We start from the raw sequence: 15263 nt of genomic DNA, 5'->3' as shown, positions 1-15263 counted from the left end.
TTTCTATCGGATAAAAAAATATTTTTTTTTAAAATTTACTCAGAAAAATTTTTCTTTGTATATACACCATTCTGTACGTCTAAAAGACTTTTGACATTTGCCAAGAATGTTCGTTTAGACGCTGTCATATAACCATATTCTTGACAATACTGTTTATACGAATCGTACAATGACCTTTCATCTAAACACTCAAAGTCAGTTTCATCTATGAACAGTTCATATACACTCTTGTTTGCTTCTAACAATGTTTGTCTCTCTTCGGTATGTGGAATTTGTCTTGGATTGAACTTTGAAATATCTAATGTCATGAAATATGAGAACAAGTGGTTGTAAAAGTCAGATGTCAAAGTTTCTGCTAAGTCGTCAAAATATTCTGTATCTTGCATATGAGCTTCTGACGTTCTGACAACTACATATCTTCTGTCAGAACTTTCTAACTTCATCGGAACGGCATTGTTTGAAACCATGATGAAATTTGCAACATTTTCACAAACTCTTTGGTCTCTATACTTTCTTTCAACAACTCCAACTTTGTCTGTTATAAGACTCTTCAAAGCATCTGAGTTTAAAACCTTTGTTATCTATACTTTAAGTTCGTTACATACTATAAGTTTCATATTCTCTATTGAAGAGTTAAATTTACCGCAGATGTTTTAAGTTTGTCATATTCGGATTCGAATAGCCCTCTAACAGTTGCATAAGATATCTGTAAAGAAAGTGTTCTTACCTGTTCCTTGTTTTCCAATTATGATGGGAGCAGTTTCATTTTTAGCACTTGGATGTTGTAAGATGTTTGCAAACTCAACATAAGATATACTCATAGACTCTTTCGTTTCCATTGCATATAATTTCTTTGACATGGTCTAACCAAGCTTTATAACATTTTCTTTCCATTCTACTTGTTCGTATTTATATCCAGTGAAGATAGAATAGAAGTTTGGAGATGGTGTATAGAACTTTATACCACGAACTGAAAAATCTTCTAACTTTGACAATAAGATATCCCAAGCATCTAACATCTTCATACCAACTTGTACGACTTTTATTTTCTTAAGTTTCTGTTTACATTCTTGTTCTGAAACTATTGTCGCTTTAGGTTTGTTTAAAGACTACATCCCATTTTTCATGACATAACATTCTGGGCAGAGTCGACATAAATGACTAAAACGTTTCAAATTCTCGCGACTGCTTTGTTATAGTCTCGAAATGGACACATATTTCTGAACGCTTGGAAGTCATAAAAATCTGAAACGTCTATTCTGTACATTTTTTTATAAAAATAAAAAAATATTTTTTTTAATTCTTGAGCTATTTGTTGTTCTTGACTTTGTTGTTGCATTTGTTCCATTTGTTGCATTTGTTGTTCTTGAGCTATTTGTTGTTGAAGTTGTTCTTGTAGTACAATACTTTCACCAGTTGCATCTTCCAATTCGAAACTTTCTGCCGTCATTGACAAATACATAGGACATAAAAGTTTTACAGGAACAAAGTTTGCGTCAACTAAGGTTAAGTTTATGTTTGCTAAAGTGTTTGAGTTTACTAAAGCTGAAACTCTGCATTCGAATGAACAATAGGCAAACCAGCAGAGAAAGTGTTGTTTATACGCATGAGTATCTTTTGGTCATAGTAGTTTCTGTCGACATTCGAATAGCACTTTGAACCTAAGTTTGAAACAATATATAAAATAGGTGTACTTAAAAGTCAATGGAACAGACAAACCTTGTATGACACCTTTTCCTGTTATAGGAAACTGTTGGTAGTAAAAACCAGATATAAGTTTTGTATTATAGCTCATATCGTTTATACTAAACTCAGTCGGACATCCAAACATAATGAAACCTGCTCTAGTTGCAGCACATGTTACATCGTCCTTAAAGTATTAAATAAGTCAACAAAACCTGTTGGTGGTATATCTGAGTAAGTATCTTCAAAGGAGTATTTTTTTCCATTCACAACAATAAAATCTTCTGGTGTCAAAAGAGCAAAACAGGCTTTAGTCGTCATCGTGTTTAAGGTCAGTTTACAATATCGTCCTTGAGGACTTTGTAAGTTTGTTGTTATAGAATTATATGACTCGGGTTTTTAGTCGTAATAGTATAAACCACTATGTCTTCTGCATTTACATATATTTAAAAGTTTTTCTGAAAGTGGAGAAGAACTTCATCTAAACTTTCACATGGCGTTTCTTGAAGTTCTCTGTCTAAGAAGTTCAAATATTTTGTAAAGACATAGAACTTTCCTTTGTCTACACGAACAAACAAAACAGGGTCTTTCATATCGTTCAAAAGTGTGTAAAGTCCTTTCATGAAATAAAGTCTATATTGTTTTTCTTCAAACATCTTTCAAGAAGTTTTGACATTTTACTTAGCAACTAATTTTAATGAAATGTTGTGGTCGTCAAATATTTTTATAACGTCTGGGAAACTATATTTTAAGTTCAACGTTTCACCTCCTTTCATAACGTATATCTTGTCAATGACATTATATGAAACACCACAGCAGCAATGTCGGGTTCTATTTTTCTTTGATGTTTATATCGTCTGCCTCTGTCAAAAGTTTCAATAGTTCTTTCAAAACTTCATGAGGTGCAATGACATATGAGTTCACTTTACAGGGTTGTGTTCGACCAAGTTTAACATTATACCCAAAGCTTGACAAATCTTCCCTGAGTTTTAAGTTTGTCTTTAAGTTGTTGGTAGTCGTTTTCGAATATCTGCAACAGAACTTAAGTCTCTGCTAACTTCAGGGTATGTTGGTTCTTTTACAGGAACTATTGTTATACCATCTTCGTCTTCGTATGGTTTCCCCACTTCAACATCTCTTTCTTTGACATTGACAACAACACTTTGACTGTTTGTTTGAGTTGGTGAATTTAACTTCACATCTGCCACCACCATTAAACCTTTTGAAACACTTACGCTTCTATTTTTTCGGAAATGACATTTTACTTAGAATAAAAAGATGGACGTATTTGAGTATCTCTTCGAATTGAAGCAAAACAAAGTTTACACACACAAACAATACAAGTTCATTGACAGAATAGTTCTTTACACAAACAATGGAAAATGTTATAGAATAGCAGTCTTTGCTGAACCAAAATATTTTCATAAAGCAAAGAAAGTTGGTATAACTGAAATGGTGAAAGTTCTTGAAGCAGCAAAAATATAACAACAAAACTGACCGATATTTCTAAAGGTAAGTTTATAATACAATATTATATCAAAACTGGCGTACTGTCAATATTGACGGAGAGAAGTCAGTTCAAGAACAACTTACTGACCTGCTGCCAAAATCTGCTCGATGGAAGCTGTCGTTATGCCAATCTGAGGAGCCCCAGCAGGGTTTCATCGAACGATCTTCAAAAGAGCATCTCTTCCGTGAAAAGTGCTATTGGTTTTGTAAACTTCTTTGCTTTCAATTCATCTGGACCGTCTCTGTCACCAGTATATTGTATTTGAACTGTACAACAGTTGAAATACCACCCATAAAGTCTTCTGAGTCAGCAAATGGAATGCCAAGCCAAAAGTTTGAACGGTCTCCATTTGTATATTGAGTGTTTTGACCTCCTGTATGAGTCCATACTTTCACATATGGCAATAATAGAACTTTGCATTTCAGGGTTAATGGTTGTTGTGAAGTTGTTGTTAAAGTTCATAGCATCTAATGTCAAGTTGTATGACCTCATATCTTCAACTGTGGAATATTCTTCTCTTGGATAGTATTTGCCATCTATGTTTATATGATATTTAATACCAGGGTTGTAGAAACAAGAATAGTCATTTATAGTTCGTCTGAACAGTACAAACATAGTATCTGCATGTTTCATTGCAGTTGTTAAGGCAATATCTGTTCTTGCACCTGGGTCAGCACTTTGGTTTCCAACTTCACCTGCAAAGTCTTTGACAGATATTTGGTGTATAGGGAACTAAGTGGAACTGCAATATATTGGCAGCTAAAGCATTTGAAATATCTGGGTCCAACATATAGACTGCAAGTCTGCTTTCTATTCTCTTGCATTCAAAACTTTTCGCATGTGAACTTAACTGGGTCCCAAGCAGTTCCAGCAGCATTGAAATAATAGTTTTTCAGTGTTGAGGTTTGAGAAACAAAGTCTAAGTCAACTTTGTCTTTGCAAAATTCGGCGAATGACGTTTGATTTGCTCCCTTTACGTCTGTAAGAGTGAATGGGTCTTGTGTTGGTGCAATGACTAAGTTATTTTTGCTTGGAGTAAGTTCGATAGAAATTTTTCTGCCCAGTTTGGCAAGTATCTTAAAAACCTGAGATGAGGAAAGATGACAAAGGAACTCTAAGTTTCAGTTTTACTTTGGTTACTGCTGCTGCAGTTTGTCCAGAAAGGTCAACATAAACTCCTGGAACGTTAGGGTCAAGTCTTTATTTTCTCAATAGTTGCATACTGGTCTGTTTGTTCTCTAGCTTGTGGTTGTACTGAGTTTCTCAAAGCGAACCATTTCATAGTTTGCCCATGTTACTGTTAAGAACTAGAGAGTTAGAATATATCTTAATATCCCATGAAAACTTCTGGAGCATATTGGTATCCGACATAGAAAATTCCATTGCAACCTTTCTTGTCAGACAACTTGGCAGAAGGTTTTTATTTCAATGTCTTGTTCCACGTATAAGAATGAGTTGTCAATAGAAATTATATGAAACCTGTCGCAAGCATATATGTTGTTGAAGAACCTTCTCCAAACTCACCTACGTTTCCATAAGAACAGCAGTTGTATATTCGTAAGTTCCAGGAACTATTTCTGACCTTCTAATGCATTGTCGCATTCGTTATACCATTCGGAAACATTTCCATTCATGGCATCCCAAAACTGTTGGCGTTATATTCTGACGGCGTACATTTCATATGGGTAAAAATATAGAATAGTTGGATTTATATGTATAATAGAACCACGTGACCAAGCTTTACTTTCTTCCTGACTGAGTTTTTAACTCTTCTTTTTCCTTCATTGCCACTACTTTCACTAGATGAAGTTACTTTTCACTACTTTCACTTTGTTCTACTCTTTCTTCTTCTTTGGTGTCGCTTTTGGTAACTTGCCTCTGCTTCAAGTTGTTGCATCTTTGCCTCATGTTCATCTAGTATGTTGCAAATTTCCATGTCCTTTTTGCTTTGGGCTCTGGTCGCCCATCTCAGGTAACCTATATCCTAGAAAGAGTTTGTCATAGTTTGTATTTGAGTCGTCGCTTATTGTTTGCATGACTCTGTCTGAGTTTCCGGTTCAAGCTCTTCAAACAGTGCCTGTCCATATGGAATAAGCTCGTTTCCAAATATATGTTTTTGTAGCCATTCTGGTTTCTTTCCATGTTACCAACTATATCTTTTGTGAATGGGAAAGCTTTTACCCAATCTTTCAGTCTTGCGTCGTTTATTTCTGTAGTTGGTTTTATTTTGTCAAGGAACATGTTTTTCAATACTAACATTTCATTTGTACTGTCCATTGAGTTTTCTTAATATTCATCCCTTCTCAGTTCATTGTCTGCAAAGTAAGTTTTTATGACATTTTGTAAACTTTCGTTTGCAAGGTCATGTACAATAGGTTCTCTTCCTTCTCCTCCCTAACTTTCTTTCTAAACTCTTCACCAAATATACCATCTCTATGGTTCTGTGTAGTTCTTTGAGATAAATGTTCTAGAACGTCAGGTGTTATATTTCCATCAGCCATGTTCATTTCATACTGGTCCAAAATATCTGCATGTTTCATATCTTTCAATGGCATTAAAGCCGCGCTTAAAATACCAGCTATATCTCGTTCACCATTGACTTCCATTGCGTCTACAACTTCTTGGAATTGTGGTTGTAAGTTTATGAACCACCTATCCGGATTAGCTTTATGACCCCATCTCATTGTAGTTCCATCGTCTGCAGAAACAAAAGTAGGTTTGTTTCCATCTTGGTTAGGTTCTGAATGAACTTTAAACAATGTTTCATTTCTATATGTTTTCTTGAAATTTAACCTTTTATTTTCACCGAGTTCATCCGAAGATTGAACGTTAAATGCTCGTAAGTAAAAAGGGTTGTATTTGTGTACATTTTCTTTCAGTTCTTCCATTCTATGCTGAATATTTTCATCTGGTGTTGGAGTCTTTTGTATGTCGGCAAACATTTTTCGATATTCTTCTACTATGTCAGCCGAATTTTTTTTAGACTCTTGGAAATATTCCATATTCTCCGCATACACTTGTTGAGGGTCAAGATTTTTCGGCTGTTCCAAATCTTCATCTAGTTCTGTGAAGTTAGTTTCCAAAGAGTGACTTGTTCGTTTCCTTCAGGCTCTTCTAGCTGTTGTTGCTGAACTATTTCTTCCATGTCTGGTTGTATCTGAACTTCTTCCTGTGGAGTTTCTTGTACCTCATCTGCTGGCATTTCATATATTCCGAGACCGTTTTCAACAAGTTCCCTTTCTAAGTCATCCGGACTCACAAACCTTTCTTCTTTCGTTCCGTCTCTATTTTTTACGCGTTTCATGAAGAGAGTTAAATTGTCATTTAGCTCTGACATCAAATATCTCGGAGTAAATTCGTTCATGTCATTTGGATGATATGCTATTAAATCATATCCCTTAGCGAGCTTGTATTTTCCAGGTTTGAGATTATATCCCCTTTGGTGCAGAGCCATAAAGCTAAATAGGTTCGGGTCAGTATTTCCATCCTTAACTTTCGAATAGCTTCTTTATATCGGTCACTAAAGTCAATAGTATCTGGGTAACCATAGTCTTCTTTAAGCATTTTTAAGAATTCTTGGTTTCCTTGTTCTCTACTTCTTTATGTCCTTGCTCTGTTTGTGTTGTTGTGCAGGGTTTTGAACTGTTGGTTGCTGTGCTGGTTGTGGAGGTGGTTGTTGTGCAGGGTTTTGAACTGTTGGTTGCTGTGCTGGTTGTGGAGGTGGTTGTGTTGGTTTTGGTGCATGCCTGTGTCTGTGTCCATGTGACGATGTAAATGTTTTAGGTAGTCCTGGTGCAGGTGCTTCTCTTGGAGGTTTGGTGGTATATAAGTTCACTAGCTAGTATTATAAGTTCCACCAGCTGGTATATAAGTTCCACCAGCTGGCACATATGTTCCATCTGCAGCATAATGTCCTACCTGACTTTTCGTTTTTAAGAAAGCATTTACTAGGTCTGTTTTGGTCTGTTGTAACTCTTTTTCTTGACTTTCACAACAGTTGCTCTAACGGCGTCATAGCACTTTGAACTGCCTGTCTCGTTGCTGCATCTGTTATTTTCGTCATATTTTGTGCTACTTCTTTTAACTCTTTGTCGAAACCTTCAGACTTCAGTTTCTTTCCAGATGAGAAGTCGTTCACTAGTTTCACCTTACTATGAAGAGCTTCGAAGGCGTTCTTAAAGTCAGCATTTGTTAAAGCTTCATTTGAACTGTCTTCATCCGCTTGTATTTTTGTCCTTATTGACCCTATAAGCTGGGCTGCTTTAGCGTTGGCTTGGGCATCTAACCAGTCATTGTTAGCTTTTATATATCTGCGCTTTTCATTGCCTTTTGCATGGCTGCGTCGTTATTTTTACTTTCTAGTGCTAAGTTTTCATACTGTACGGTTTGGTTTTGCAACTGTAAAAGTTTTTCTGCCTTTACATTTGCTTCAACTTCTTTTTTATACTCATCGCTATCCATATATGTCTTTATGGCTTTTGTTTTATCTCTTCATCTTCAGTACTTTATATTGAGTAGTATGGTTTTTCAAATTTAAAACATCTTGTTCCATTTTTGCTACTTCTGCTGCTTTTTCTGACACTTTTTTCGCATATTCCTCTGTACTTAGTTTTTCAGTTGTTCTTCTTTTTCTTTTTCTCTACGTTTAACTCATTGAGTTTCTTTGTGTGTCTGTCATATTCTAGTTTCTTTTCGTTTTCACTTATTTGCTTCTGTATGTCTATGTTTGACTTTTTGACATCTGTTATTTGATTTTGAGTGAACTCAAATTCATTTGACTTTGAGGGTTATATGCTGTTCCGTCTGCAGCTCCACCATAGCCTGCCATTTTCGCTAAAAGTGCCGCTCTTAAACCTCCACTCTGTGCACCAAAAACTCGGTTTAAGAGCATAGGATTGCTTGACATTTGTTGCAACATAGTGGGGTCATTCAGCATTTGTTGTTGCAACTGTTGTTGTGGTGTCAGTCTTACTATTGAATGTTTCAATGCTCTCTTCCTCTTACGTATATTCTTACGTAGCTTACGTGGCATTTTAAGTGAAGTTAAAAAGCTGTTTTATACTAAACATCTTCGGGGCTAGAGGGCACGAAGTGCCTGGAGGCCCCAATACCTTTTTTTTTTTGATAAATATGGTAAAATTGATTAGTCATCACCTTTAAAACATGATGCGATTAAAGAATTGAAAAGAAATTTAAAAAGGTCATATCCAGCTGATTTACCCAATGATGTAAAAAGATTTGTTGAGTGACATAATGTGAGACCCTAATTTTTTCTGTACAGGAAACAAAAATATTGGTCATTCCTCACAGGGATGTTTAGGACGAGAAAATAAATATTTAATTAGTGATTTTCTAGTTGTAACGTACAAATTTTATATAAATTTTTTAAAAAGTAATATGACTTTTATGAATACCACTGCAAGATCGAATAGCTCGGATGACTCAATGATATCTAATACATCAATGAGTGGGGATGAACTTCGAAATTTCTTGCGAAATCCCATAGATTCTCGATTAAATTACTCGAATCAACAAATTAGCCGTGAAATGATGATAGTTCCATCAACAAGATCAAACTCTACTAATAAAGTAAATAAAGATGTTATTACACATGAGTGGGAAAAAAGATTCACAAAAATGAAACTTCGGCAAGCTCATGCACAACAAAATAGAATCGTGGAGCCATTTCTCTTATTCAATGCAACTGCAAAATCATCAGATCCTCTTCACAGACTTTCGGTAGAAGAAATTGTTGATTTAAGAACTAAGAATACAGGACAAATACAAAAGAGAGCCCAATCACAACTTCCTCAGTTAAGAAAAATAGGTGCATCTCTAAGAACAAATCCTATAACAAGAGGAACTTTTGCAGGATATTAATCTTCTGATCCTTAATTTCCACATTATATTATTATCTATCTGTTTATAATAGTAAATATATCCATGTTTGAATGCTTTTTCAAAGTACTTCTACCCTACTTTCCCAACATTTAGAATAAGGTTATTGCCCTAAAATTCAGTTATAGACACTTAGGAGAGCATTTAAACCATGATATTTTGGCATATGATAGAGAAACATCTTATAAACATTTTCAGTATGTTTTCCTATAAAATAACGATCTCACATGAAATTACTAAAATATCAAATTTTGATTTTCACTTTAAAGTTGGGAGAATACTCTACAGTGACAGGGTATACAATTTTAACCTTTGTTTTGATTATAAATAAAGTATTGATAGAGATATGAGTTGTACAGAATTATACACGTGTGTTTAATCACATGTAAGTTGCGCAACAATAATGGTTAGCTAGATAGTATATTAGGGAACTGTGATTTATGATCTAATTCAATAAGATGTAAATGATATTCAAATATATTAAATAAATGCAAATCTATATAGAATCAGTTAGTTAATTATTGTATATAGATATTTTGTTGCATGCTAAGTTCGGTCAACGATAGAAATTGTGTGGAAATTAATCATCGAGGAAGTACGATTATGTAAAGTAAAAAAATGTTGTGGGATTTTAATATTATATATTATTTATAATAAAATTTTTTTGAGTCATTTTAAGAAGCACATATAATTTTTTGAATTTAAAAATTAAAGTAGTGTCAAACGAATTTATCACTTAATTTAATACTCAGATTTCTTAAAATTAATGAAAAAAAGGTTTTCTGAGAACTTTTGAGAATGGTTTTCAAATTCCATTATTGAAAATATATAGGTATTGTATGAAATTCAAACTCTATATTATTAAAATTCTAAATTTTAATAAAATAACTTTTCAGAGGAATATGATTTTGAATGGTTGATTAATAAGTATAAAAATGTCTACGATTTTAAGGAGGGAATTGTTCCTTATGAGGTATACATCATAACTATACCTCATAAGGAACAATTCCCTCTTGATATCCTGAATATTTTTGAATATATTTTTTGAATTAAAGTTCTCAAAAGTATTATCAAAAGTGATTTTAAAAAATATCTCCAATTAATTAACTAATTAAAAGTATTATATTTTTAAAATTAAATAGTTTTTCAATTTTTTTGAAGGAATTGAGATACTTCCCACGACAATAAAATTGAGAGGTTTACATTATGACTGATCTTAGCATGCAACAATTTTACTGTGATTAATGAATTTTTTAACAATTTAAAATTATCAAATTTCAAAATATGCGCAATGAGATAATTTGAGAGTATTTTGAGAACTGAAGACTTATGATTTGGTGTTTTTGAATAAGCACATCAATATAAAGATAGAAAATAAATTGAGATATAATTTTTTTGAAGGTATTATAAGGGTGGAGGTAGTAGGATGAATTTTTAATGTTCTATACTTTCATGGCAAATAATTAAATAGAAGTAAAACTTTGTTTTAAGAATTGAAAATTTTAAATAAAAAAGGAATGTTAGTAATGCTAATTTATTTGATTCCGGGGAACACCCCGGTTATCAAATATATTTATTAGAACGGAAAATCTCTCACTTTTCGAAAAAATCGAAACTGCAAGGATCTCCGATTCTCGATATGATAATTTATTTGATTCCGGGGAACACCCCGGTTATCAAATATATTTATTAGAACGGAAAATCTCTCACTTTAGTAGTATATGAGTGCGGGTTGTGTGACTTTTTTTGTTGCATCTATATATAGACGATGCATTAAAATATATTTATTTATAAACACATTAATTTTTAACATTAATTTTAAAATAATTTATTTTTTATCTTTTATAAAAGAAGCTATATATAGATGATGTCAGATATTCCGCGATTAATTAAACATTGTTTAAATCCTGAATGGGTTAAACTTCAATTTAAAAATGAAGATTGTGAATTATTAAATGAATATGAAAGCCAAAATAAGCTAATGAGGTATAAATATAATGATAAAGAATATTTAATTTCATGGAATCAATGGAGTCATAATCAAAGACCTCATAAACGAGAAGAAGAAATTGAAAATAATGAAATGGAAATCATTGATGACATTAAAGAGGATGGAATTCCTAAATTTTGTAGAAAAACTTTAGAACTAAGTTAGGAGCATATAAACGTAGAGTATTAAATCCTGAATATCTTAAACATCAATTTAAAAAGGAAGACTGTGAATTATTAAACGCTAATGAATATGAAAATGCTAAATCAAAACTGAGATATAAATATATTGGAAGTGATGAAAGGTGTAAAGATAAAGATAAAGTTTATACAGTTTCATATAATAACTGGCACACGTTAGGGATAAGAAAACATTTAGGAGATTATGGTAAAAGTTCCGAATTTTTCAAATCTAGTATGTACGAGAGAATAAAAGAAATCAGATATAATTATCATTCATGAATGAAAAATAAACTTTAAAATTCATGTCTTACATTTTTTGAATAATTTATTTTTTTAATTCGTATGAAAATGAGTGGATCAAGATTCGTAACCGTCAATCAATTAATGGATGTTCTTTCACCAATTCTTGAAAATGTTAAACAAGTAGATGTTTATTTCGATGATTATGTAGAAAGTATATATTATAAAGGTAAGTTTAATATTAAACCTATTGCTTTTGCATTTGATAATAAATTAATTGAAAATGCAAAAATTTGGGAATTAATTCCAGATATTGAATTTATAACAAATATTAATGATAAATGGTTTAAACGAATTCCAACCACAAAAGTTCTTTGTAAATTAATGATCAAAACTGAGGAAAAAGAATTTAACGGGTTTAAATATCATCCAAATAAAGTTTTCAGAACTAGAAAATGAAAAACTTCAGAAAAAATTAAAACGATAGACTTTCAAAGATCGTATTGAAAAAATAAATAAACTAGCAGAAGTTGCATTTAATAATGAAATATTTGATGAATATAACCTTGAACTCAGTGATGGACTTTAAGTCCTGGGCACTTTGTGCCTTGAGCTTTAAGGACCCGGGCTCAACGAGTCATGATTTATGAAATCAATAATTTGATTTATTCGCTCTTCAATAATTTCTATTCTTTTTGTTAAATCATCAATTTTCATTAATGAGGTGATTCTTGATTGAGGAATAGATTTTAAACTAACAACACCTTTTATTTTTGAAATTGAGAGAGGGTCAAAGTTGCTATTTGTCACTTTTCCACAAGAATATAATGGGGAAAAAGTTATCATATAGTTGATCTCATTTACTGAGGTGAGAGATGCATGTAGTGTAATGGGATAAACAGTGGGATTGCTGCTCCAAGTCCTAGGTTCGAGACACATTGGCTTCATTTTTCTCCTTTTTATTGACGTAAACTATTCAATTTTTGTGTTCTCCATTCAAATTTCAGAATTTTTTTTTGCAGATTTCACGCTACATTCGAAGTTACCTTTTGTAACAACCACCACTGCCTACGAAAGACGAAAGTGTGTCACGATTTCACCCGGAAATCCGACGGTTGTTTAAGAGTATGCACTTTTGTCACCTACTCTTTTTGAAATTTTGAATCCATGACCCTCCGGGTCTTGGACTCTGTCCTCAACTTTAAACATTTTATTCAATTTACATGTTGTCAATTCTTCAAATAATTTTTTATTATTAGCATAATAGTCATTAAATTCATCAACAGATGAAAAAATTTTTATTTCAGTAATTGGTTTAACAACGTTTATTTTTTGTTGAACATTTTCACTTTCATTTATTTCTTCCTCCTCTGTTTCATTTATTTTTAAAATCGGTTTCATTTATCATTAAATAAAAAATTAGAATATAAGTGATGAAATATATTTTTTAATTAATATTAAATCAGAGATGGCGGCAGGATTCTTAAAAAATTATGGGAAGGAATTAAGAAAGCTGCAAGTTGGGTTCATCAAAAGATTATTAAACCCGTTGCAAACTTTTTGGCACCAGTAGCGAAAACGGCAGGAATATCATAGGAGTATTAGGTGCTAAAGCAGGTAATCCGGCGATGGGAGCACAAGCAGGTAACGCAGTTGGTGGAATTGCTGAAGGAATACTTAATAAAATAGGGGTAGATAGTGGAAAAATAAATATTATTTTTATCTTAGTATCGGTTGTAGTCGACGATAAACCTTATCTCCTTTATTTAATACTTCCCTTACCGGAACATTAGGTGCTATTTGTTCAGCAACGTCACTAATTGCTTCTTTATTCTTAAATTCCAATTTGCTCCTTTCTTCATTGTTTCCCAAACTTTATGCGCTCCCTCTTTTTACTTTATCCCACAGTTTCTTAAAGAATCCTGCAGCCATAGTTGATTATTTCATTAAAATTAAAAATTCATTTTCATCTTTTAATTTTGATTTTTTATTTATTAATAAAATGACGACTAACTATTTGGTGCAAACACTAAACCGATTAATGGAAATGTAATTTCATTCATTCGAAAAGATAAATGAAATATTCGCAAAGAATGATGGTAGAAGATATTATAGAGAACTTGAAAGTTCATGCTATGACTCTGATGCTCCATATTTTTGATGATAAACAAACTCATTTAAGAATTACAAATCCGGCTCATGATGTGAACCAACTAGGTGACACATATATTAAACGCCAAAGTTAAAGCAACTCTAGTTTCAAATAAAGCTTTCACATGTGATGCCGGCTTTTAAATGCATGCGTTTATTCGTTGGTTATAAATCATCAAATCAAGCTTTAAAGCAATTAGAAGTAGAAACCGAAAAGAGGTGATTGCGGTTATCTTCAGATGGATTGCGCCCGTGAATCTTTCGCATTTGCAACATATAAACCAAAATCAGAAAGGAAAGTTAAAAAGTTTTGTTCATTCGTTATATAATAATTTCAAAAATATGATAACTCAGTAATGTGGTAAATATATTGACCCTTCAGAAGTTTTCAAGAAAGCAAATGAAAAGAAGTTTGATGTCAACTTTTGATATGATTATTCCGGTAAATGATTTGTTAGCATTTCAGGCGTTCGATGATTATCCTAAATCATTTGGTGATATCATTCTTAAATATTATGTTTTCAGGGATACTTTAGTATTTTGTCAGGTTGACCCGTTAAGAGTTGCTGATTTACAAAATTACGTTTATGAAAAGATAACTGATGAAAATTATGAAAAGATTATGAATCATGTTTATAAATATGATCGCAAATTCCAACAAATCGGACTTCCTGCCAAATTAATTACAAGCTTAGCCGCTACATCTGCTGACGCAACAGTTGAAGACGTTAATTTCATGCACAAAGATGGAAGTTTTAGAGGATAAATGCATTACACCAGGATACGGTTTAATTGAAGAATCAGTTAAAGCAATACCACGTTTATTTAGTAAGGAAGATCCATTCATGATTCCAGCTCAACATATTGACGTTCGTTCACTAAATGGAGGTTGCATCACTCCTGAAGGTATTAGCTCAGATTTCTCATACGCTCTTCATAATGTTACAGATGTTGTGTTAACATTTCCGAAGAATGCAATGCAAAGAACGGTTTTAGAAAATCCAATGCTTCGAGGTCTTCAGGTCACTATAGATTCCAGAAACTTCCCCGATCAAGCGATGACCACAGTGGGTGACATATTCTTTACACGTATGCTTCAAGCTTCTGATTTAGATGGAGTGAATGAATGCACAGAAGAATACGAGGACTCATTAACTAGACCACTGAATGATGATGATGGCACACCATTAGCTAGAACATGGAAAGACCAAACTTCATTCTTATGCACTATTCCAGTTCAACGTGATGGAGCGGGTATATTCTTTGATGGATTAGAAACTTTCAACTCACAAGTTACAGTACAAGTGAAAGCTTATCCAATCATTCAGGGTGAAAATGACACTTACTGTTCAAAAGTGACAAATCCTCCTCAGGTTTGGTTTACTAGGACTACATATTGGACATGGACACCGGATGAAGGTTTGAAATATCATCCAACAGGTACACCACCGCAGTATAGAAGTTCATATGATGAAATATTGATGAATAGAAATGTTTAAAATTATAAATTTATTTTTGATTAAATGGATTTAAATTCATCCACCCCTTATGAAGAATTAGCAGGAGTATATAATACATACGTAGATGATATGATTAATGAAGCATTGAG

The 15263-nt window shown here is 32.9% G+C and overlaps 1 protein-coding gene across 1 annotated transcript, besides 2 other annotated features; it reads left to right on the top strand.

Annotated features, from left to right (window-relative positions):
* Positions 1-5934: part of a mobile genetic element that runs on past the window's edge.
* Positions 5935-8594: 2660 nt separating this feature from the next.
* Positions 8595-9143, top strand: TVAGG3_0331370 (uncharacterized protein; the record flags this gene model as incomplete). The annotated part of the gene is made up of 1 exon (XM_001298788.1): positions 8657-9073. One exon carries the CDS (start codon positions 8657-8659, stop codon positions 9071-9073), a length of 417 nt encoding a protein of 138 aa, XP_001298789.1.
* Positions 9144-12621: 3478 nt separating this feature from the next.
* Positions 12622-12651: a mobile genetic element.
* Positions 12652-15263: the final 2612 nt, after the last annotated feature.

This window comes from Trichomonas vaginalis, chromosome V (genome assembly GCF_026262505.1).
Source record: "Trichomonas vaginalis G3 chromosome V, whole genome shotgun sequence".
NCBI classification, from domain to species: Eukaryota; Parabasalia; order Trichomonadida; family Trichomonadidae; genus Trichomonas; species Trichomonas vaginalis.
The sequence above is the reverse complement of the archived record's forward strand: the minus strand, read 5'-3'. Positions and strand labels throughout refer to the sequence as shown.